The 24,095-nt window shown below is 39.9% G+C and overlaps 1 protein-coding gene across 4 annotated transcripts in view; it reads right to left on the bottom strand.

Moving 5' to 3' along the window:
* PPP2R1B (protein phosphatase 2 scaffold subunit Abeta) overlaps positions 1–24,095 on the bottom strand; it is a 28,790-nt gene continuing 4,695 nt past the window's right edge. The window contains exons 4-15 of one of the 4 annotated variants that reach the window (XM_036257616.1): positions 23,700–23,932; positions 23,215–23,362; positions 16,546–16,701; positions 16,220–16,334; positions 15,724–15,794; positions 15,232–15,366; positions 14,324–14,497; positions 10,601–10,661; positions 2,800–2,954; positions 2,046–2,188; positions 1,581–1,672; positions 1–1,182 (exon numbers count right to left, since the gene is read on the bottom strand). In XM_036257616.1, coding sequence (XP_036113509.1) covers positions 1,166–1,182; positions 1,581–1,672; positions 2,046–2,188; positions 2,800–2,954; positions 10,601–10,661; positions 14,324–14,497; positions 15,232–15,366; positions 15,724–15,794; positions 16,220–16,334; positions 16,546–16,701; positions 23,215–23,362; positions 23,700–23,932 — 1,500 coding nt within the window. In that variant the 3' untranslated portion in view covers positions 1–1,165. The remainder of the gene's footprint in view (positions 1,183–1,580; positions 1,673–2,045; positions 2,189–2,799; positions 2,955–10,600; positions 10,662–14,323; positions 14,498–15,231; positions 15,367–15,723; positions 15,795–16,219; positions 16,335–16,545; positions 16,702–23,214; positions 23,363–23,699; positions 23,933–24,095) is intronic. The other 3 variants (XM_036257617.1, XM_036257618.1, XM_036257619.1) reach the window with 3 other exon arrangements.

Raw genomic sequence — 24,095 nt, 5'->3', positions numbered from 1 at the left:
AAAAAGGTTTGGAAGAAAAAGTAAAATGAAATAAAGCTTTAAAATTGTTTAAGTAGTTCAGATCCAACAGGTTTCCTTACAAACTATTAATATGCTCCAGGAAACCCTTCCATCAGCTTAACTCATTATCTTAAGTTCTAGGAGAAATTAATGAGGTTTTACTATAAAAGCAGAAAAACAAAGTTTCAAATTATAAGAGTCCAGAATAGTAGTAGTAAAGCTTCAGGCTGGAAGCCACAGTGCACAAGGTAGCAAGGACCAGACAGTAACACAGCTGGATGCAGAATGAGGTTAAGAGCAGGAAACCCTGAGTGTTATACCAGTGGTTCCTTTTCTCATCAGAATTACAAAAGAGCAGTCTTACAATGACACGGAACTACTGCTTATCAGGAGGCACTATTTCAGATTCCAGCGAGGAGAGAGAGAAATATTTTTTAATGCAGTCACAGTGGTATAAGCTGTAGAAATTGTTAGGTTTTAACATCACACAGCAGCAACACATCTGCACATCAGGTTTCTGAGTGACATGATTACAGTAAAAAATCAAGCAAATAAGAACCAGAACAAACAACACATGAACTCTGAGCTTCCGTATTCCCTTCATGTAAGATGCTGGTGCAGACCATCATTATCTAGGAAAATGTGGCTTTCACTACAGTTAAATCTCGATGTGTCTCCCAAATAGAGGGTTTATAAAATAAGTTATTCTAAACCATGTACATGTAACTTTGAAATGATGGAGAGACACACAGATATAAGTAGACACCAATAGAATCACTCCACTGCATGTCTGGATCCCAAACACTCGGGCTTGGTCAGGATAGTAAGTGGCCAGGGCCTGATAGAGCAGCGAGGGTGCAGGAGCGCAGATGATGCCGAATAAATCTCTGGAGACAATCGAGAAACAACTGTACCAAGTGTCAGGAACTGGTCACAAACAAAAAGAATGGTTTATAATTATCCCAACAAGGAAGACAAGTAAAAACAATCCCATTTCATCTTTAGAAAGAATCAAGTCACTGAAATTTGATTTCTTGTAAGTTGTTGCCATTTCCTTGGATGAAGTCTTGAAGGTTTTCCATTTATTTCTCCACCCAGTTTAAGAACACAGTGACTAGAGATCTGCTGTAAGAATCTAGTAAAGTCTTTTCCCTCCTGCTCCTCATCATGCCAACGCAAGCACTGGAAAATCCAAACAGAATCAGGTTAGTGGAACAGAGCGTTCACGACTGTCTCTGTGACTACTGAGCATGACAACAGTGATTGGAAAGCAGAGACTATGAACTTTGCATTGTGGTTAGTTTCTCTATTCTGTCAGGCTAATCAAGTTAAACTTTAGAAACTGATTAAAATCCAAAGGAAAAACTATTCTTACCAGTTAAGAACCACATTCCTACCCAGCCCCAGGCACGGAACTGAAAGACCGCCTGCTCAGCGGCGGGCCAAAAAGAGGGGCACAAGCACTCCAGGCGCTCAGCAGCCTCCCTGTCTCCCATATGCTTAAAGCCTTGCCCACTTAACGTCACTTACACCCTGTCAACCAAAGCAAAATCTGCAAGGCAGACAACAGAAGGACATACCACTTATAGCTTCCTGTGCGAAGTATTTGACATCTATGTCTTCATCCTGGCCTAACTTCTGCAGTACCGGCTTCACTTCCTCCTGCAAAGCACTAAAATCCAACAGCATTATCTGTGAAAGGCAGTCTACTGGGTGAGAAAAATGCCCTACAGTATATATGCTCTAAGGTAATTTTTAAAGTTTAAAAAAAAAATTTTAAAACACGTATAAGTTTGACATGTACTAAATGATATCTAAAGTTCTCAGCAGAGAAAATTTCAGACAATGATCTACACATATACAAGTTTAAATATAAAAGTGAGTGGACACCTGCAAAAATGGTTAAGTTACTTTATTATTTTCTTTAAACAAACCCACACCTTAGGTTAAGTGAAAATCACTGTATTTACTTTTAGCTATTACTCCTTACTAGAAGGTAAAAATTTAAATCTCCTTTTAAAATAAGAATACTATTAAAATCTTACTCAGTATCTAGAATTGGTCCAATTTTCTGTAGAGATTTGGCCACGTTGAAACGGACGTTGGCCACTTGGTCTCCTGCCATTTTCAATACAATGGGCAGCATCTGCTTAGTGGTTATTTCCTGACCACAGGCTTCAGACAATACCTAGAAAAAGAAAGAACATGGCACATTGAAGACACTTTTACTTTTAAAGTAGCTCCAATTCTAAAGAGACAAATTAATACTTAATAAGAAAGTACCTGACCTATAGGAAAATGTTTCCGGTTTGAGCACTAAATGAGGGATACAAAGTAGCATCCACAAAAAACCCAGAATTAAAACCAAAATTCAAAACTGACTTCACTACTGTAGATTTTAACAAACTGACATTTTCTCTCATCTCTTAACTACCCAAATAAATAAGTGTAAGAAATATATTCTAGTATGGAAGTAGGGCACAGACTGACATCCCTCAGAAGAGGGGGTGGGGGGGGGGTTGGGAAGAGATAAACCACAGAACTTATATGCATGTACGCATAACCAATGAACGTGGACAACAAAGCCGGGGAAGGGGCGGGGAGGGGGATGGGGAGGAGGGTGTCAATGGGGTAAAAAAGGAGAAACATCTGTAACAAAAATAAAATTAAATAAAAAATGAATAAATAAATAAATAAAAGAAATATATTCTAAATAGAAGATATATTCAGAACGCAGAAACAGTCTTAAACAACTACTTTAATGCCTGAGCTCAGCAATAACAGCTGTGTAATACTTACATTAATGCAGAATAAAGTGGTCATTCTATGTAAATAATTAGGATCATTTGCCATGACTAACACTTTGGGAACGATGGTATTTTGGGCCCACTCTGTACCAAACTTCTGAACTAGTTTCATGAGATTGTTAGTGGCAGCTTCACGAATGGCATACACTGCAGAGGAGGGAAGAACATACCGTCATGCTGCTCACATTGTAAGCATAACGTAGTTTACATACACCATCATCAAAGGTGGACCAAAACACAAATTCTCAGACACACTCCAAAGTTAGCCATACTGCAATGGCAAATGTGCTCAGCTACAACTCATAATACAATGATTTGGTCTTATTACAGTTTCAAAATGGGTAATGTGCCCAAGAAAAAAGGAGACGAGGAGCTCATTATGGGCATCACTAATTAATTAACAAATGAGTACTTACTATGTGCTACGTGTTACAGGAAAAAAACATGAGAGCCTCCCTTCAAGATCATACCCTCAGAGAAATGAAAGCTAAGCAGTCACACGGTATAAGACTGACAATACTAAAGTGTGAAATTGTGCAGTGAAGATCGTGAGGGCTATAGGAGTGGAGAAAAGAGAACAGGCAGGTCTAAAAACGCTTTGGGAAAGAGAGGTCTTGGCCTCAAAGATTAGAGAGGATTTATGTAAGTAGAGAGAAGAGGGTGGTAATTCCTGGAAAGGGTAAAAAAATTTACCCTGGGCACAAAGGAAAGAACTGGAATCTGGGAAAATGTGAAGTTGGACAGTTATGATAGACCCAAAACACAGAAAAACTTGAAAGCTACATTTAGATGTTAAAAAAATAAAAATAAAAAAGATGGGTTTTTAAAGCAAAGCTGTCAGCTGCTGACCAGGGGGTATTTAGGAACATTATTCCAGCAGTGGCAAGAGCAGCTGAGGGGAGAAAGACAGTTCGGAGGTAGTTTAGAGGTCACTGTGGTCATTTACACAACAGCAAATACAAACTTTAGACCATCTTGCCTGTTTTCCCTTAAAAATGTCTATGTTGAGACATGTTAAATGTCTTTTGTGAATAAATGTACCTGCTCTAACATTTAGTTATTCCCTATAAGCCCTGGCTGGTGTCACTCAGTTGGAAGGAGTGTTGTCCTGTGCACCAAAGGTGGCAGGTTTAATTCTCGGTCAGAGCACGTGCAGGAGGCAACCAATCGATGTTTCTCTCTCTCTCCCCCTTACCCCCTTCCTATCTATAAAAGTCAATAAAAATCAATTAATTAAAAAATAATAATTCCCTGCCCTGCCCAGTTTGGCTCAGCAGTTAGAGCGTTGGCCTGCGGTTCAGAGACCCAGGTTCGGTTCCCACTAAGGGCATGTACCTTGGTTGCAGTTTGTCCCCAGCCCTGGTTGGGTCATGCAGGTGGTAGCCACTCTATGTGACCCTTTCACGTCGATGTTTCTCTCTCTCTCTCTTCCTCTCTCTCCCTCCTACTCTATCTGAACAAAAAAATGGAAAAATGTCCTCGAGTGAGGATAAAAAAAATTAATTAATTAAAAAAAATAATCATAATTCCCTACAAGATCATTTATCAAAGGCATCATAAATTTAGATAAGAAAGGCCCAAACTACTATCTTCTCAACAACCGGTTGCTGCATACAGCACTGAACACAGGCCCGCTTGGTGCTACTTCATTTCACAGGTCCAGTACAACTAAAAATCGGGGCCTGGATAACAAATCTAGGGTGGTGTGTACTGATTCCTTCTTTTCTCTCCAGGTGGGCCCAACCCTCCTAAAGTGATAGGATGGGCAAGGATAGCTATCTAAGCCACCACCCCAATCCTGGACAATTTATATAAAGCTTCTGGACAGGAAATATCCAACTCTGAAAACAGGCAAGACAGCATAGTCAAGAAACTATCACCAACACGCAATCTGACCAAAGTCTGTAGGACAATCAACCTATCAGTAATACTTAGAAGGACTCTCAGGTAAGCTCCAGTCAAGCGTTTTATCTACAGATTCTCTCCCTTCGAATCTGTCTTTGATACACCCCCACGCACTGCCTCCCGAGGTGGTGCTGACTACTGCAGAGGCGTCTCCTTCAATTCTTGTGTTCGACTGGCTAGAGATTTTTCCCATCCTACCATCACCACAGGAAGGGATCTCACCAGCAGAGAAAACAGACAGAGTGCACACATGATTGGCCTTGACCCATATAGTAGCTGCAATCAACTCTACTTGGCCAGATGCTTACAATGTTCTTAGCTCCTCTCAAACTTGTTGCCAAAATGAAAACCATTCCACAGTTCTGTCTTCTCTCCTTGTTTTGTCTTTCTCTCTCTCTCTCTATCCTTCAAGGTCTGCCTGACTTGTAAGGTTCCTCTAAATATCTGGCACACTCTATATGCTAACTTTGATATTTTTTCCTTTCTTCTATAAAAGATAAATTCTCCTAAATTCCTCCCCATATAATTTATTAAAAATAAAATTATTACATTTATAATTTATTTAAAAATAAATTCTTCAAAATTCCCCCATCAATACTGTCCACTTAACCACAAGAATAAAGGTGAGTGATACTTTCTTCCTTATACTTCTCTGGATTTTTCACAATATTCTTTTAGTAGTTTAATAAATCAAAAAAAAATTCCAAAAAATTCATTGATCAATTATTATATAGCAGTTATCTAAAATGTAAACACAGCCCGGCCAGTGTGGTTCAGTGGTTGAGCATCAACTCATGCACCAAGAGGTAGCTGGTTCAATTCCCGGCCGGGGCCCATGCCCCAGTTGTGGGCCATATCCCCAGTGGGGGGTATGCAGAAGGCGGCCAATTGATGTTCTCTCTCATGAATGTTTCTATCTCTCTCTCCCTCTTCCTTCCTTTCTCTTTAAAATCAATAAAGAAAAAAATGAAAAATAAATGTTGTTTAACAAAATAAATGAATAAAATAACATGTAAACACAAAATAACAAAAATCCCATGTGACTAAGTACAGAAGAATTTCAGACCTGACACTCATTGGTTCAAAGAATGCCTGTAATGCCCACTTTAGTATATTGCTATTAAAAAACAAACAAAAACAGCCCTGGCCGGTTTGGCTCAGCGGTTGGAGCGTTGGCCTGCGGTCTGGAGAGACCCGGGTTCGGTTCCCGCTAAGGGCATGTACCTTGGTTGAGGTTTTTCCCCCGGCCCTGGCTGGGTCATGTGGGTGGCAACCACTCGATGTGTCCCTTTCGCATCAATGTTTCTCTCTCTCTTCCTCTCTCTCCCTCCCACTCTCTCAAAACAACAACAACAACAACAAAACAAGGGTCTCTCCTGCTACCAAACTGGAAGAAAAAAGTCAGAAAGAAAAAGGAAGGAGGCCCTGGTTGGGTAGCTCAGTTGGTTAGAGCGTCGTCCCAATACACCAAGATTTCAGTTTCAATTTGTTGTTAGGGTACATATAAAAGGCAACCATGAATGAATGCATAAATAAGTAAACAACAAATCAATCTCTCTCTCCCCTTCCTCTCTCTAAAATCAGTCAATATAAATTTTTTTAAAAGGAAGGAGTATAAGCAGCCCAGCCCATGTGGCTCAGTGTTCGAGCAGCGACCCATGTACCAAGAGGTCGCCGGTTCGATCCCTGGTTAGAGCACATGCCCAGGTTGTGGGCCAAATCCTTAGTAGGGGCATGCAGGAGGTGGTCAATCAATGTTCTCTTTCATTGATGTTTCTATCTCTCTCCCTCTCCCTTCCTCTCACTTTAAAATCAATAAACAACAAAAAAAATTTAACTAAAAAAATAATAATAAATAAGGAAGGAGTATAGCCCGGCTGGTGTGGCTCAGCGTTTGAGCATCAACCTATGCACCAGGAGGTCACTGGTTTGATTCCTGGTCAAGGCACATGCCTGGGTTGCAGGTTCAATCCTCAGTAGAAGGTGTACAGGAGGCAGCCAATCAATGTTAATGCTTCTCTCATCAATGTTTTTATCTCTCTCTCCTTATACTTTCCTCTCTCTAAAAAAAAACCCAAAAAACAATAAAACATTTTTTTTAATGAAAAAGTATAGCAACAGTGATCTTGAGAAAGAACAACAAAATTGGAAGAATCACAGTACCTGATACAAGCTACGTTACAAAGCCATAATAATCAAAGCAGCATGATACTGACATAAAACAGACATATAGATCAAAAGAACAGAATAGAGAGCCTAGAAATAAATGCAGGCTTTTCTAGTCAATATTTGACAAAGGCAAAAACATACAATGAGATAAAGATAGTTTATTCAATAAATGATGTGGAAAATATTGGACAGATACGTGCAAAAAAGTGAAACTAGACCATTTTTTTACCATAAACAAGATAAACTCAAAATGGATTAAAGACTTAAATGTTAGACTCGAAACCATAAAAATCCTAGAAAAAAACATAAGCACAGCAATATTTTTTCTGATATATCTCCTCAGGCAAGGAAAACAAAAGATAAATAAATGACATTTCATCAAACCAAAAAGTTTTTGCACAGCAAAGGAAACCATCAACAAAATGAAAAGACAACCCACTGAATGGGAAAACATATGAATGGGAGAACATATATGGTGATACATCTGATGAGAGGTTATTATCCAAAATTTATAAAGAACTTATAAAACTCAACACACACACACACACACACACACACACACAATTAAAAATGGGCAAAAGGACCCTGGTCAGGTGGCTCGGCTGGTTGGAGCGTAATTCTGTACACCAAAAGGTTGCAGGTTCAATTCCTGATCAGGGCACATACCTAGGTTTTGGGTTTGATCCCTGGAGCAAGTATAGGAGACAACCGATTGATGTTTCTCTCTCTCTCCCTTCCTCTCTAAAATCAGTAAAAAAACACCCTGGCCAGTTTGGCTCAGCAGTTATAGAGCATAAGTCCTTGGACCAAGGAGTCGCGGATTTGATTCCAGTCAAGGGCACATGCCTTGGTTGTGGTTCTGTCCCTGGGGCTGGTCCAGGTTGTGCAAGAGGCAACCAATCAATGTATCTCTCTCACATTGATGTTTCTCTCTCTCTACCTCCCTTCTTCCCTTCTTCCCACTCTATCTGAAAATCAAAGGAAAAATATCCTTGGTTAAGGATTAAAATACAAAACAAAACACATATCCTTGGGTGAGAATTAAAATAAAAGGGTCAAGGACCTGAACAGACAGTTCTCCAAAGAGGACATATAGGTGGGCACTAGGCATGTGAAAAGATGCTCCACCATCACTAATCATCAGAGAAATGCAAATTAAAATCACAACTCACACCACATTCTGATAGTCAGAATGGCTATCATCAATAAATCAACAATAAGTGTTGGTGAGGATGTGGAGAAAAGGGAACACTCCTGTACATTTCCTGAGGAAATGCAGACTGGTGCAGTCACTGTGGAAAGCAGTATCTCAAAAAATTAAAAATGGAACCACCTTATGACCCAGCAATTCCACTTCTGGAAACTTATCTGAAGAAACCCGAAACACTAATTAGAAATTATATATGCACCGCTATGTTCACTGCAGCATTATTTAAAATAGCCAAGATCTGGAAGCAGCCCAAGTGTCCATCAGTAGATGGTTGGATTTTACACAATGGAATACTACTTGGCTGAAAAAAGAAAGAAATCTTACCCTTTCCAACAGCATAGATGGATCTAGAGCATTACACTAAATGAAGTAAGCCAGTCAGAGAAAGACAAGTACTGTATAATTTCACTCATATGTGGGAATCTAATGAACAAAATGAACTAACAAGCAAAATAGAGAGACAGACTCATAGATAGTGGTGGGCAGGCAGATAGCTATTGGGAAAGAGGAGTTGCTGGGAGTGGAGGGATTGAGCAAATAACAGAAAAAACTCACAGACACAAACAGTGTGGTGATTGCCAGGGCAAGGGGTAGTGAGGGGATGTGGAGGAGGATATAGGGGGCATAAATGGTGATGGGCGGAGACTTGACTGGGGTAATGAACACACAATACAGTGTACAGATGATGTGTTACCAAAAAAAAAAAAAAAAAAGGAATAATTAACTTATATAGAACAATCCTACATAGAAAGAGTGTCAGGAATGTACTTCTTTGTGGACCATTAAGACTTTGAAAGTTCCTCAGAATAAATCTAGAATGCCAGCTTTCAAAGAAAGTACTGAATCTTCTGGGACATGTCATTCTCACTAATGTTAAATATGTATCAGAAATAACATAAACTCTTTCTAAAAAGAGAGATATTTTTTTCCTGATTCACCATATTTAAGTTTCATTTAAAAAGAAAAAAAATTGGCCATGAAAAGGTAAATTTAAAGGATAAGAAAAAATAGTCCTCAAAATCTAGTTTGAAAACACTGAAATTATCTACATATATATATATGCCTTTAAGAGATTTGCATTTTTATACCCCTCCTCTTCACACTCTTAACCATATGACGTCTTATATGATCCAAACACGCCCTTAACAAAACCCCCTACATGTCAACCACCTACATGTCCAAGCAGACATGAGTATCTCCACTCTTCCTAAATATCCAGGCACAAGCAGCCACAGAAAAATAGAGATACACTCAGTACATAAAGTATGCATAGGATGCAGTGGAACAGAAACAGAATGCCTACCATATCCACCAGAATATGAAGCTCATAGAACTTTATGTTATGAGCCTCCACAGCTCTCGTCTGAACAGGTCTCAGTCCATATTGAAGATGCCATGTCTGCACCTGGAGCCTGACACTGGACCTTACTAGTACAGAGGGCATCCTTCCTACGCACCACTTCCTGGCAGAAAAGAGTAGACATATGGACCTGAGACCTTGTCAAAAGTCAACTGCTAACAAATTAACATATAAAATGGTTTTATATATAACATAAAAAGTCTTGTATATTTTGATAAGCAGCAGTACCAGTTTTCGTATTTAAGTTTATGGCACTAAAGAAAAGGATTCTGCAAATTATGTTATAAATGCAAAGAGAAGTTAAAGTATTGAAAAACCTATTTTCTAAATGCTGTCCCATCTGACCCTGCCCTGAGCTCACAGCTCACTCTGTCTTAGCATTGTGGCAGCAGTAGCCAAGGGTACAGGCAATAAGCTTGCACTTCACCAAAACCGAAATCTGAGCCCTGTCTTGGGTCACAGCTGACATCTCCCACTCCTGGACTCCTTTCTGTGCCACTGTTTTTCTCCTTTTCTGTGTCACTCAAAGAAGCCAAGCGGCCATTTCTTCCCCGTAGGCCTTTCATCTGATTCCAATCCCTGTCCAACCCAGACAGCGTGATCAAGCAGAAGACCATAAGAAAGGAGTATATGCATAAAACAGTCTGAAAATAATGTAATAGAATGAGTATAAAGTTTAAGACAAAAAAATTGGTAGCAAATAGAAATATCAAACTTGTGTTTCAGAGGAAACTAACAAGACTTTAATCAGTCTTTCTTCATCCCAATACCAGGAAGGCAAAATATCTGGTCAGATTAGAATTCCTTTCTAAAAAAGAAATATATAAACAAAATGGGATATATGCAAAAACATAAGCACCCCATAATAACCTGATTTTTTCTTTTTTTTAATCCTCACCCGAGGACATTTCGTGCATTTATCTTCAGATAGAGTGGAAGAGAGAGAGGGAAGCATCGACGTGAGAGAGACACATGAACAGGTCGCCACCACCCACATGACTCCAACCGGGGCCAGGGAAAAACCACAACCGAGGCACGTGCCCTTAACAGGAAACAAACCCAGGACTCTCTGGTCTGCGGGGCAACATTCTAACCGCTGAGCCAAACCAGCCAGGGCTGTAACAACCTGATTTTAACTTATTTACTTACCATGGTCCACAAGCCAGGCCATACATAAAGAATTCAGCTTTTCATCAAAGAATTCCATACCCTATGGATACAGAAGATTCCATTAATATATATCTCCAAAGTTCACATTACACAAAAGTGACCTAAAAGCTAAAAAACACTTGTTTCCTAATAAGCTGAGTTCATGAACCAGCCAGAAAAAGAATACCATGGGATTCTATTTACAAACTGAAAATCTATTTCATTGGACAGAAATCATAAAGAAAGCATAAGTAAGGTGGCCCAGCCCTGGCCGGATTGGCTCAGCAGTTGGAGCGTCGGCCTGCGGTCCAGAGAGACCTAGGTTCGGTTCCCGCTAAGGGCACATACCTCAGTTGCTATTTGTCCCCGGCCCTGGTTGGGTCGTGCAGGTGGCAGCCACTCGATGTGTCCCTTTCACATCGATGTTTCTCTTTCTCTCTCTTCCTCTCTCTCCCTCTTACTCTATCTGAACAAGAAATGGAAAAATGTCCTGGGGTAAGGATAAATAAAAAAAAAGATGGCCCAGGCCCTGCTAAGTGGGAGAGAATCAGGTGGCTAGGAGCCAGATACAATACTGCAAATGAGTAGAAAGAATGCAGCATGGACGGTCTGCCAAGCAAAACCTAGATTATTTGTAAAACTAAATTACCCACGAAAATACCTGTCAATAATATATTTATTAAAATTGTCTTCAACCACACTTTACATTCAATATTATTTTATATTAGTTTCAGGTGTACAGCGCAGTGGTTAGATAATCATACATTTTACAAAGTGATCTCCCTGGTGATTTCCAGTACCCACCTGGCACTATCCACAGTTATACAATATTATTATTATTATTATTATTTTTTATCCTCACCTGAGGACATTTTTCCACCTTTTGTTCAGATACAGTGGGAGTTGAGAGGGGAAGAGAGAGAGAGAGAGAAACATTGACGTGAAAGGGACACATCGAGTGGCTGCCACCTGCACAACCAACCAGGGCCGGGGACAAACTGCAACCGAGGTACATGCCCTTAGCAGAAACCGAACCTGGGTCTCTCTGGACCGCAGGCCGACACTCTAACCACTGAGCCAAACTGGCCAGGGCAACAATATTATTGACTACATTCCCTTTGCTATACTTTATATCCCCATGACTATTTTGTTTTTTTAAAATCCTCACCAGAGGATATTTTCCCATTTCTCTTTAGATAGGTAGGTGGGAGAGAGGGAGAGAGACACATCGATTAGTGGCCTTTCGCATGACCCCAACCAGAGCCGGGGACCAAACCGCAATCAAGGTATGAGCCCTTGACCAGAATCAAACCCGTGACTCTTTGGTCCAAAGGCCAATGCTCCCTCCAACCACTAAGCCAAACTGGACAGGGCCCCGTGACTATTTTGTAACTATCAATCTGTATTTCTCAATATTCTCAAATTCTTTCCATTTTTTATTAAGATCATAATAAATCATTAAGGATGAAGAAATTGATATGAAGAAACAGAGATATTCCCAAATAAATCGAGTATTTCTAAGATGATGAGAGGAAGCAGAGGTAGAATTAAGCAGGCCTAACATTACAGGTGATGTGGCCCAGCATCCTAGCTCTCCCACTTTTGCTCTTCCTGTCAACAGGTGGCCACTCCAGCACAGGGTGGGGACAAGCTCCTGGAGCGGATTTACACAGATCTGTCACTGTGGGTGGGAATTCTGTACCATGAGAGAGAAGGCTTTCATATATGCTTTCCTAATGCCTTCCTTTTGGGATCTACATGTTTTTTTGGATCCAAGAAGTTCCTGAACAGTGATTATGTATTTTAAATAAAGAGATGTATTATAAAGTTTCAGTATTCTGACAATAGTGGTTCAAAAACATGAAATGACTATAATAATAAATCATGAACAGGTTTTAGTATGCACTTATATCATCATGTCAGCTCTCAAATATTTCTTTTTCATTTCAGGTTATGCATTTTTCTTTAAAAAAAATTTTTTTTTTTACTGATTTGAGAGAAAGGGATGGGTGGGAGAGAGAGAGAGAGAGAGAGAGAGATAGATCAATTTGCTGCTCCACATATCTGTGCATTCACTGGTTGACTCTTACATGTGCCTTGACTGGGGTAGAACCCGCAATCTTGGTGCATCCAGATGATGCTCCAACAAACTCAGCTAGGGCTCTTGAATCTTAATTTCCTGATTTTTGTGGTTTAACTTTACATTTATTCGGCATGGTCCATAAGCTAGGCCATACATATAACCCTGAAAGAATTTTGTAAATTACCTGATATAAAATCTTCACAAATAATAAAGATAAGATATATACTAATAAGAAGTTAAAGTTGTATTACAAAATGTTCATGACCGATGCATGTCACCCCTGCCTGACAGGTTTATGAGTCAGCCAAAGTCACCATCTATTGGTTTCCATACTCCTCCCTAGAGCTACCAATCTTTGCTGACCTCCCAGATCTAAAAGGAACAGAGGTTTTAAAAATAGTACTAAAATTCACCCTCCCTTCTGGACAGTTGTTTCAGCCTTTAGCCAACCAGTTAGCCACTACTGCCTTCCCTTCTGGACAGGTGACCCATGACAGTCACCAATGAAGAACAGAAGATAAACCTCATCACTTGGGAGTGACAGAGGGAAAAAAGGTGACAAGATGACTTCACCTGACCCTTTTAGCTATATACTGATATTCTGACATCCATTTTGAAGAGTGGGACACTTCAATTTTATAAAACATATGATGTGACAAACACAAGATGCATTTCATAAACTAAATATACCAAATTAGCAATGGTTCAAGAAAGTAAAAAGGAACCCTCATATGCTATGGTCTGAAAGGAATGGAAGGTGGGGCAAGAGGGGAAACAAGCTGCAGGAATGTTAGCTGTACAGTGACAGGATATTACAAGCTTTCTCAAAAAATATTAGGGTTATTCATTTACTCAACACTCAACAAATGATAAGTGCCTGATTAATGCCAGGCACTATAGTAGGCACTGGAAATAAAACACTGAACGTAATCAAAGGATTCCTTGTCTATCTCCCCAACTAGTTTTAAACAGTCACAACACACTGTAAGTGTAATTAAGTGCTACCAACAGGGTAAGGGTATATCAAACTTAGAACTGTCTAAGGCCGCTACAGAAAAAGGGAAAGGATGTAGTCATAAAACCCAGCATTGAAATTTTTATTAACATGACAACGGTTAGAGTAAAAATAATCATGAAACTCAGAGTAACAGATAATTTGATAATGTGGACTCTGGCCAAAATACTAACATTAAAGACTTCAATACTCCTTTTCTAGTCTGAATCCTCAACTCTCTGTGCAGAAAAAGTAGTAACCAGGGACATTTTGTTCAGTATATAGGCAAACAGGGAAGCTGTTCTGAGCAAAAATCAAAGCTGACTTATCTTTAAACCATACTCCCTTTTCCTGTTAAACATTCCTTAAGTCACAGAGATATTAAATAATACACAACCTGTGCTACATACTGAAAGACATTATATTCCTCTATGGCTTTGCTTTTAGACGGTGGTGAGGGTGAAATGTGGTTCTATAACTCCTTTTTGTTAAAAGTTAATGCACTAATGACAGGCAGCTAGGACCTACAATACTTCTTAGATGCATCTAAATGAACATAATCATACAAATTACTGGGACCTCCTACTTGCCATGGTAGATCTCCACCATCTGATGCTACCCTTCACTCCATGGAGCACATACTCACCAGCTGGCCGGCCAGCAGTGGCATATACTCAATGATGGCCAGCCGGACCCTCCACTTGGCATCTTCAGCCAGCTCCACTATGGCAGGAAGAAGAGACTGAGAGAGCTGACGGATTCCAATCACTTCATTTACACAATCCAAATTGGAGATGATATTCAAACGAACTTCAGGACACTGCCAAGTACACAAGCCCCAAAAGAACACATATAAACACCAGGTTTTCTGCCCAATATTTTCTTATTGTCAAGTAGTGACTCAGGTAAAAAAGTATAGTCTTGGAAGAAATACTTAATACTGAGCACCCAAATAATTCAAAGCATATAAATGTAAATGTTCTTAACCAAAACTCTCAATAGGATGGCAAAGAGCATAGGCTTTGGAATCATTACATGCATTCAATTCCCAGATCTGCCAAAAGACCTTGGGTGAGTTATTTTATCTCTCTGTGCCTCATCCTCATCTGTAAAATGGGGATAAGAAGACCTACCTCATCAGATTGCTGTGAGGGTTACATGTAATAATACATGACAAAAAATGTATGATCATGCCTGGCATATAGTTTTACTCAATAAATGTTAGCTATCAATATAATGTTGATATTATATTTAAATTTAAATTTAAATAAAAGAAACTGTTAAAACAAAGATACATTAAGCTTGAAGAGAAGAAACCAGTGCCTCTCAGCAGGAATCAGACAAGAATTTTTTAGTCTATTTTAATGGCTCCTGGTATCCATTTTCAGGGGAACTTGCAAACCATACTCAAACACAAGGACTGTCTCTGGTTTAAAATAAGTTACTTTTTAAAATTCCATCATCCCTGTTTTGAGTTCTATGTTAGTGAAACCCCAAACCAAAACCAAACCACATCACTGACTATCAAGCAACAGAATTTATAGCCAGACTCACCTCATCCTTTAACTGAGCTAAAAAAAGAGGCAGAAGATGTTCAATGGTATTCTCTTTGCCCAAAATGGTAGACAATCCCATAATTACAGATGCTAGAGCCGATTTGACATGTTGATTTGTATCAGATACTAATTCCTAAAACCAAATCAAAATTAAAAGCCTTCCTTTTTTGCAAGACAACAGAAACTTTCATACTACTTCCCAAGTAATTAAAAAAGACAGCACTATTGATTAGTTAATAATGTTTCAATATTGATTAGTTAATAATGTTTCCTCAGATCATCTGTCAGATAACACAAACATATGCACCAAAGAGGATTTTACAATTACAGCACACTAATGGGTAATAAAAAATAATGTCACACGTTAACACACCAATCCCATTCATCCCTTGTCCACCTTTAAACTCAAAAAAGCTTTAAGGTAAAACAAACAAAAAAAGAGGCAAGGTTTGCCTTCATACAGGGCAGAGTAAACTAAAGTTAGATTTACCTTTATATAGGGCAGAACTTGATTCATAATTATGGTCTCTCTACCTTCAATGGGCAAGTTCTCACACAGTTCTGAAAGAGATAAATAGAAAAAAATTTGCTTACATAGACCCATTTACAAGGAGCCAAATGAAGAAATTTAACCAGTTTCATCAACAGTTTCAAGTAAAATCAAATCATATGTTTAAGCAAACAATCTCCAAGAAGGAAAAGTGGCTCTTATTCTAAATGCACTTTTTCGTCACTCTAGATGCTACTGTGTGTCACACTAATCCAACCTAAAAGGCATTTTAAAAAAACAAGAAAGAAACAAGGTAAAATGACTGTTTGGCTTTAAATATAATGGGAGTAGCTTTTTTTGATAATGTAATATTTCTATAAAGAAAATCACCTCTATCTATTTGAAAACATATTCTAGAAAAAATATATACAAAATTCACTGACGAAAAATATGCACCAAAATAACCCATGCTGCAACATAAATTGAACTCCTCAACCTTTTACTTTGTGGGCAGCAGCGGCTCGGACTTCAGCTTCACAGTCTTTAAGTAGGTTCTGAAAGGCAGGGATGAGGTCATTTTGGGTGATTTTAGGACCCACAGCTTTCTGGAGCTATAAAAGAATATGTACAAGTTTTAATGCCTACTAACAAAATAATTAACATGAACAAAACAAAATAGCACAACTTTCAGGTATACATTTTTGCCACGGACACTTCTGAATCGTAAGAATTAATTCAGAAACTTTTGGTAGAGCAGCAAACTTGTGGGTTTCTTGGTTTTTTTCTTTAATACTTAAAAAAATGTAAGTGCAATAATTTTACCTCTGAAAATTTGTCAGCTACCATATAGCGAACTCGCCAAGACTTATCTTCCGCAGCTTGTCGAAGTGTAGGCATCACCAAAACCTCAAGGTCATCCTGAGACAGTAACTGGGCAATACTGACACAAGCTTCCACAGCTAGGAGGCGCACTGAATCCTAAAGGAACACAATTTCTTTCTGTTAGACAATATTTCGACAGCCACAGAATGTATGGTGTAGGGTGGTGCTGTGGGTGTCATTAAAAAAACAACAGAAACCAACCAACCACACTACATGCAGCTTCATGACTCTCTGTCTTGAAACAACTGCCCCCTTTGCCTGGAGTGGTAATATCAAAGCCATAAAGATAGAAACTTATTCGATAAGTGAATAGCAAAACAATAACTTACTAGATGCCCAAGACACTCCTCTATCCAAATGAACAGCTAAAAAAGACTGTACTAGGTTCTTGGTAGTAGCTGTAGATATTTTTTGATTCCCAAAATGATGCTAAGGGACTACTATCATCTATGAAAAAAATATACCAATAAATATGTTAAATTAATCAATTACTTCTTCAAGAACTCCTGATTTTCTCCCCTATACCTGCTCCTCCCAGAATTTTCTCCATCTCAGCAATGACACCACCGCCTACCCAATTGCTCAAGCCAAAAATCAAGATCTTCTTAATGCCTCTTCCCCTCACCCAACCCAGTCATGGTTGTACTATTCCAAACCTATCTACAGATTCTCTCCATCTTCACTATACCTCCCTAGTTCACCAACTGTCATGATTGGATTATAGAGAAGCCTCCTAATTGGTCTTCCTGTTTCCACTCTTATCCCCAACCTTACAATTTAGTTTCCACAAGAAGCCAGAATGATCTTTTAAAAATGTAAATCACAGCCCGACTGGTGTGGCTCAGTGGTTGAGCACTGACCCATGTACCAAGTGGTTGCCAGTTCAATTCCCAGTCAAGGCATATGCCCAGGTTGTGGGCCAAATTCCCAGTGTGGGGCATGCAGGAGGCAGCCAATCAATGTTCTCTTTCATCAATGTTTCTCTCTCTCCCCCTCTCCTTTCCTCTCTAAAATCAATAAAGCCAGAAAAACATTTTTAATGTAAATTACATCAAGTCATACCCCTGTTTAAAATCTAGGTGTATTCTCATTGCACCTAGAAAAGAAAACCCAAACTCTACCCTGGCTTAAAGGCCCTTGCTTATCTTCTCACCCACTACGTTCCAAATCTAGGACCACTAACCGACTATGTCCTCTCTTCCTGGAATTCTGTTCCTAGAGCTGACACTCTAAGAAAGGTCATAGCTGACATTTTTCTTTCTTGTCTCAGTTTACGTCACCTCTTCACAGTCCTTCTCTGACTAGCCAGTCTAGAGAAATGTCCTATAATCACCCCCAATTATATCACCTTACTCTATTTTCATCATAGTATTTATCCCTGACATTTCGCTTATTTATGTTTATCACCTGTTTTCCTTCATCAAAATGTAAACTCCATGACAGCATAATCCTTGTATGCCTTGTTTAACACCGAACCCCAACACAAGAACAGTATCTGATATGTAGTAGGTACTTCATAAATATTTTTTCTTTCAATGAATAAATAAGCCATGACCTGTTTCCACTCTTTTGGATAGAACCAGCAATTCTATCAGTGGGTAGAAGGAATATACATATTTTTACAACTAAGCACTTAATATTTTTTAGCATTAATTGCTGCTAATACCACTAGACGTTACATGCCTCTTGATGAAAAGTACACCCCACTATGAAGTGATTTATCACCCCAAATATATCAAACCTAAATCTCATTGAGTCTCTAGATCAAAGGTGGGACAAGCACTGGCCAAATCCAGGACACAGCTAGGTTTTGTAAATAAAGTTTTACTGGAACACTGCCATGACCATTAGTTTACATATTATGATGTTTCCATGCTAAAACAGCAGAGCTGAGTAGTTACAACACAGACTGCCAGCCACAAAGACTAAAACACTACCTCGTAATCACTATCTTGTCCTTTACAAAAAAGTTTGCAAACCTCCACTCTAGATTCAACCACTATTTTGCAGGAAATACAGAGGACAAAGAAAATATTAAATTATACTATAGAAAATGTAATCAACAAAATCCCAAATGAGGACTCTAAATCTGTGCTGTCCAATGTGGTAACCATCTGAGAAGTGGCTAGTGATGATGATAATCATTTGGGGTATCTTGGGTTAAATATATCATTACAATTATTTTCACCTTTTAAAATGTGACTGCTAGAAAACTTAAAATTAACTGGTACTTTACATTATAGTTCTGTTGGACAAATGTTTTAAACTATGTCTGAGTAATAGAAGTGCAAAGAAAAAGAGGTAGTTACCATAAAAGTCAAGATAAAGTGTTAGTTTTAGGGACAGAAGTGGTGAGTGGGGAGTGATGGGGGTGCTGAGTTTAGAAGGGAGGTCATGGAGGGCTTCTGGGGTAGTGGATGTCAAAGTTCTGTTGTGTTTCACAGACGATAGCTACAAGACATTACCTTATAATAGTTCATCACGCTGTAGATTTTGTGCCGCTTTCTATGCAACTTTAATAACTTTTAAGAATTATTATTTTTTATTTATTTATTTATTTATTTTTTATCCTCACCCGAGGACATTTTTCCATTTTTTGTTCAGGTAGAGTGGGAGGGAGAGAGAGGAACAGAGAGAGAGAGGAACATCGATGTGAAAGGAACACATCAAGTGGCTGCCACCCGCACAACCGACCAGGGCAGGGGACAAACTGCAACCAAGGTACACGCCCTTAGCGGGAACCAAACCCGGGTCTCTCTGGACTGCAGGCCGATGCTCTAACCGCTGAGCCAAACTGGCCAGGGCAAGAATTATTTTGGAAGTAATATTTATCATCTTTAGATTTAGAATCTAAAAATGAGACTTGTCAGCATGTGCCTGGTGCTCTTAGTCCTGTACATATGAAGTGAGTCTAGAGCAGACCCGAGGCAAATTAAAAACCCAAAAGGACTCTCGCTCTAGTCCAGAACTCTGGCGTCTGATCCTCTGAAGCACCACACAAAGAGGCAGGACACCTCACTGTGAAGCTGTGAACTCTGGAGCCAAACTGCCTAGATTCCAATCCCAACTCCACTGCTACTAACTACGCAACCTTGAGCAAGTTACTTCAACTTTCTGTGCGTTTCCTAAAATGTAAAATGGGTTCAACACCTCATGGGGCTATTGTTAGAACGGAATTACTTTATTTACGTAAACCACTTTATACATGATAAGAAAGATTAAATACTTCATTTAGGTGCTTGTTATTATTATTATTATTATTTCTACACTAGAGATCTAGATCCTTAGATTTAAAATCGCTATTATAAGAGATTATCCTATACACTCACACAGAGGATACAAAGCGTCAAAAAGCTTTCCTAACACATTCTATGTTTATTTATCTGGAAGTCCAAAATTCCAGGAAATATTAGCCTCCCATATGACAATCCAGCATTCAATGCACAAGGGCATGTTACCCCTTAAAGCAGCTTTGATCTTTCTAATTATGGATCTTATTTCCTCTTACTCCCCCACCCCCCCACTTTATTTTTTTGGTTAATCCTCACCAGAGAATATTTTTTCCACTGATTCTTAGAGACCAGGAGGGAGGGACGGAGAAAGAAAAGAAGAGGGGGAGCCCTGGCCGGTTTGGCTCAGCGGTTAGAGTGTTGGCCTACAGTCTGGAGAGACCTGGGTTCGGTTCCCGCTCAGGGCACGTACCTCGGTTGCAATTTGTCCCCGGCCCTGGTTGGGTTGTGTGGGTGGCGACCACTCAATGTGTCCCTTTCACATCGATGTTTCTCTCTCTCTCTCTCCCTCCCACTCTATCTGAACAAAATATCAAGAAAATGTCCTCGGGTGAGGATAAAAAATATATATATAAAAAGAAAAGAAGAGGGGGACAGAGAGAAACATTGATGATTGGTTGCCTCCTACACACACCCCATATAGGGCCAAGAACAAACCTGCAACCCGGGTATGTGCCCTTGACCCAGAACTGAACCTGTGACCTTTCTGTTTGCGGGCTGACACTTTAAACACTGAGCCAAACCAGTCAGGGCTGACTTCCCCCTTTTATAACAACTGCCAATGTAAGAGAAAATCATGATCTGATTAAGAAAGAAATATAAAAATATTGAAATGGGTCATATTAAACTTTATCGAGGCTAGAATTAAGTATTAATTTTGCAAAAAAATCCTAATATGAGAATCAAACTCCCCAAAGAAATTATTAAAATGTTAGAGGAAAACTTCTGGTCAAGATGGCAGCATAGGTAAACGCGGTATCACGTCCTCCCACAATGACATCAAAGCTAAAACTAATCTACAGAACAACCATCATTCAAAACCACCTGACATGGAGCTGAATGAAAGTCTTACAACTACGGAATTAAAACAGCAGCCACATCAAGACTGGTAGGAGGGGTGGAGGCGGACAGGCTGGTCCCACACCCACATGTGGAAGATAAAAATCAGGAGGGAACCTTGGCTGGGAAGGTCCTCCCTGAGGACTGAGGGGGTCCCTGTCCCACACCAGGCGCCCAGCTCAGAGTTCCAGTGCCAGGAAGAGAATCCCCATCACTTCTGGCTGGAAAAACCAGCAGGAACTGAGGCTGCTGGAGCCCCAGGCAGCTCCTCTTAAAGAGCCCGCGCACAGACTTACTCGAACTCGCACCCTCCAGGTTCCAGCGTGGGGGAGGCAGCTTGAAAGGCACCAGAGACATATGGGGAAGAACTGAGTTTGGCACTGGAGAGAGGGCTGGGGAGACAGCTTTCTCCCGGACAGCTGTCAGAGGCCTTAGTTCCTTTGGTGAGCCCTTCCCTGGGGTGGCAGACAGCCGCCACATCTGGGACTCCAGCAACCTGGCTCACAATTTGCCCGCCCTGGTGATTCCTTGATGCCCTGCTCCACCCAATCTGTTGCCAGTTGCTTTACCATAGGATTGGCCTGTCTTGGATCCTGCTTCAGGTTTTCCTAAATCCTTTCAAATAAGCAGCATCTGGACTCAGCTAGCCCCATACCTCTCATTAAGTAATACATAGAAACAAACACAGGGAGGCAGCCAAAATGAGGAGACAAAGAAACAGGTCTCAACTGAAACAACAGAACAAAACTCCAGGAAAAGAACTAAGCAAAATGGAGATAAGAAACATAACAAATGCTGAGTTCAAAACACTGCTTATAAGGATGCTCCATGGACTTAGTGAGAACTTCAGCAAACTTAGTGAGGGCCTCAAGAGCATTAAAAAAGACCTGTCAGGCCCTGGCCAGTTTGGCTCAGCGGTTGGAGCGTCGGCCTGCGGTCTGGAGAGACCCGGGTTCGGTTCCCGCTAAGGGCATGTACCTTGGTTGCAGTTTGTCCCCGGCCCTGGTTGGTCGTGCGGGTGGCAGCCACTCGATGTGTCCCTTTCACATCGATGTTTCCCTCTCTCTCTCTTCCTCTCTCTCCCTCCCACTCTGTCTGTACAAAAAATGGAAAAATGTCCTCGGGTGAGGATAAAAAAAAAAAAAAAAAAAAAAAAGACCTGTCAGAAATGAAGGAGGCACTAAACTGAAATAAAGAATAATTTATACAGATTCAATAGTAGAGTAGGGAAAGCCAAGAAGCAAACCATCGATTTGCAATATAAGGAAGCAAAAAACACCCAAACAGAACAGCAAAAAGAAAAAAGAATCCAAAAAATGAGGATAGTGTAAGGAGCCTCTGGGACAACTTTAAGTGTGCCAACATTCACATCTTGGGGGTGCCAGAAGTAGGAGACAGAGAACAAGGAATCGAAAACCTATTTGAAACAATAATGGCAGAAAACTTCCCTAACTTGGTGAAGGAAACAGACATTCAAGTCCAGGAAGCAGAGAGAGTCCCAAACAAGATGAACCCCCAGAGGCCCACACCAAAACACATCATCATCAAAATGCAAAAGGTTCAAGACAAAGAGAGAATCTTAAAAGCAGCAAGAGAAAAGCAGTTAGTTACCTACAAGGGAGTTTCCATAAGACTGCCAGCTGATTTCTCAAAAGAAACTTTGCAGGCCAGAAGGGAGTGGCAAGAAATATTCAGAGTGATGAAAAGCAAGAACCTACAACCAAGATTACTCTACCTGCAAAGCTGTCATTTAGAATCAATGGCCATATGTTTCCCAGAAAAGGAAAAGCTAAAGAAGTTCATCACCACCAAACCATTATTATATGAAATATTGAAGGGTCTTCTTGAAGAAAAAGATAAAAAATATGAACAGTAAAATGGCAATGAATACATATTTGTCGACAATTGAATCTACATCCAAAATGAACAAGAACAGAAACATTACCATAGATACAGAGAAATTTTGTTGGGTGCCAGATGGGAGGGGGGTTGGAGTAATGGGTGAAAAAGGTGAAGGGATTAAGAAGTACAAATCGGTTGTTAGACTGACAAACCTCAAAGGGAAGTGGGGTTAGGGGGTGGGAAGAAATAAACCAAAGAACTTATATGCATACATGCATAACCAATGGCCATAGACAACAGTGTGGGGAAAGGCAGGAGAGGTGGTGGGAATGGGCAGGAGGGGGTCAGTGGGGGAAAAATGAGGAACGTCTGTAATAAATTCAACAATAAAGATAGTAAATACTAAGAGTTAACTTACCTGTTCATCTGAAGCTAGACTAGTAAACAATGGAACAATTTCACTTTTCACACTGTCTAATTCTAAAACTTTTGCAAATTCGCCCAATTTGGCAGCAGCAGCACGTCGTACCATTGGTGTGTCATCTGAGCACAAGGAACGGAAGTGCCTAGAACAAATAAGATAATGAAAGTACTTCCTGTCAAAGACCATTGATTAAACACCCCCCCATACCACCACCACCACAATACACACACACACACACACACACACACACACACACGGCAAGACATTTTAGAGGTTTTCTCATATACACTGTGTTTTAGCTTCTACTCATGGAAGAAACAAAGATAGAACACTAGTATAATCAAGTGGAAAATAAAAATTGATGCTGTCAATTCTATTAACCTGCTATCATCCACTCACTGGAAACAGGGTACTGTGGAAATTGTCAGCTATGAGTTCCCAATAACCCCAAATAACTAAAAAAAAACACCATATCTTACTGTCTAATTTCTGCTTTGACGGCATTTGAAGCCCTGGGATAGCAAACGCTGAACAAACCACATGCAGATGTGCGAGAAGTGAACCAATCCCCACTCGCTAGGCGTTTCACCAGGGGTACAAAGTGAGCTTCCAGAGCAACAGGAGTATGCTCCTGGGAGATCTGCCTCAAGGACTCCACAGCCTTGTCTCGAACCACAGTCTCTTCCACGGTCGCCAGACTTTCCAAAGGAGGCTGAATAGATCAAAAAAAAAAAAAAAAACCAAAGAAGAAAACTTACTGAATAAGGTTAGATGCAGATTATCAAAAGTGACTGAAGGGAGCTGTTACATGTAACCAGAATGTTAGCTATATCACACCAAATGGTTACTTTCAGTTCACACAGTGATAACATATG

This window comes from Molossus molossus, unplaced genomic scaffold (assembly GCF_014108415.1).
Source record: "Molossus molossus isolate mMolMol1 unplaced genomic scaffold, mMolMol1.p scaffold_m16_p_13, whole genome shotgun sequence".
Classification (NCBI taxonomy): Eukaryota; Metazoa; Chordata; class Mammalia; order Chiroptera; family Molossidae; genus Molossus; species Molossus molossus.
The sequence above is the reverse complement of the archived record's forward strand: the minus strand, read 5'-3'. Positions and strand labels throughout refer to the sequence as shown.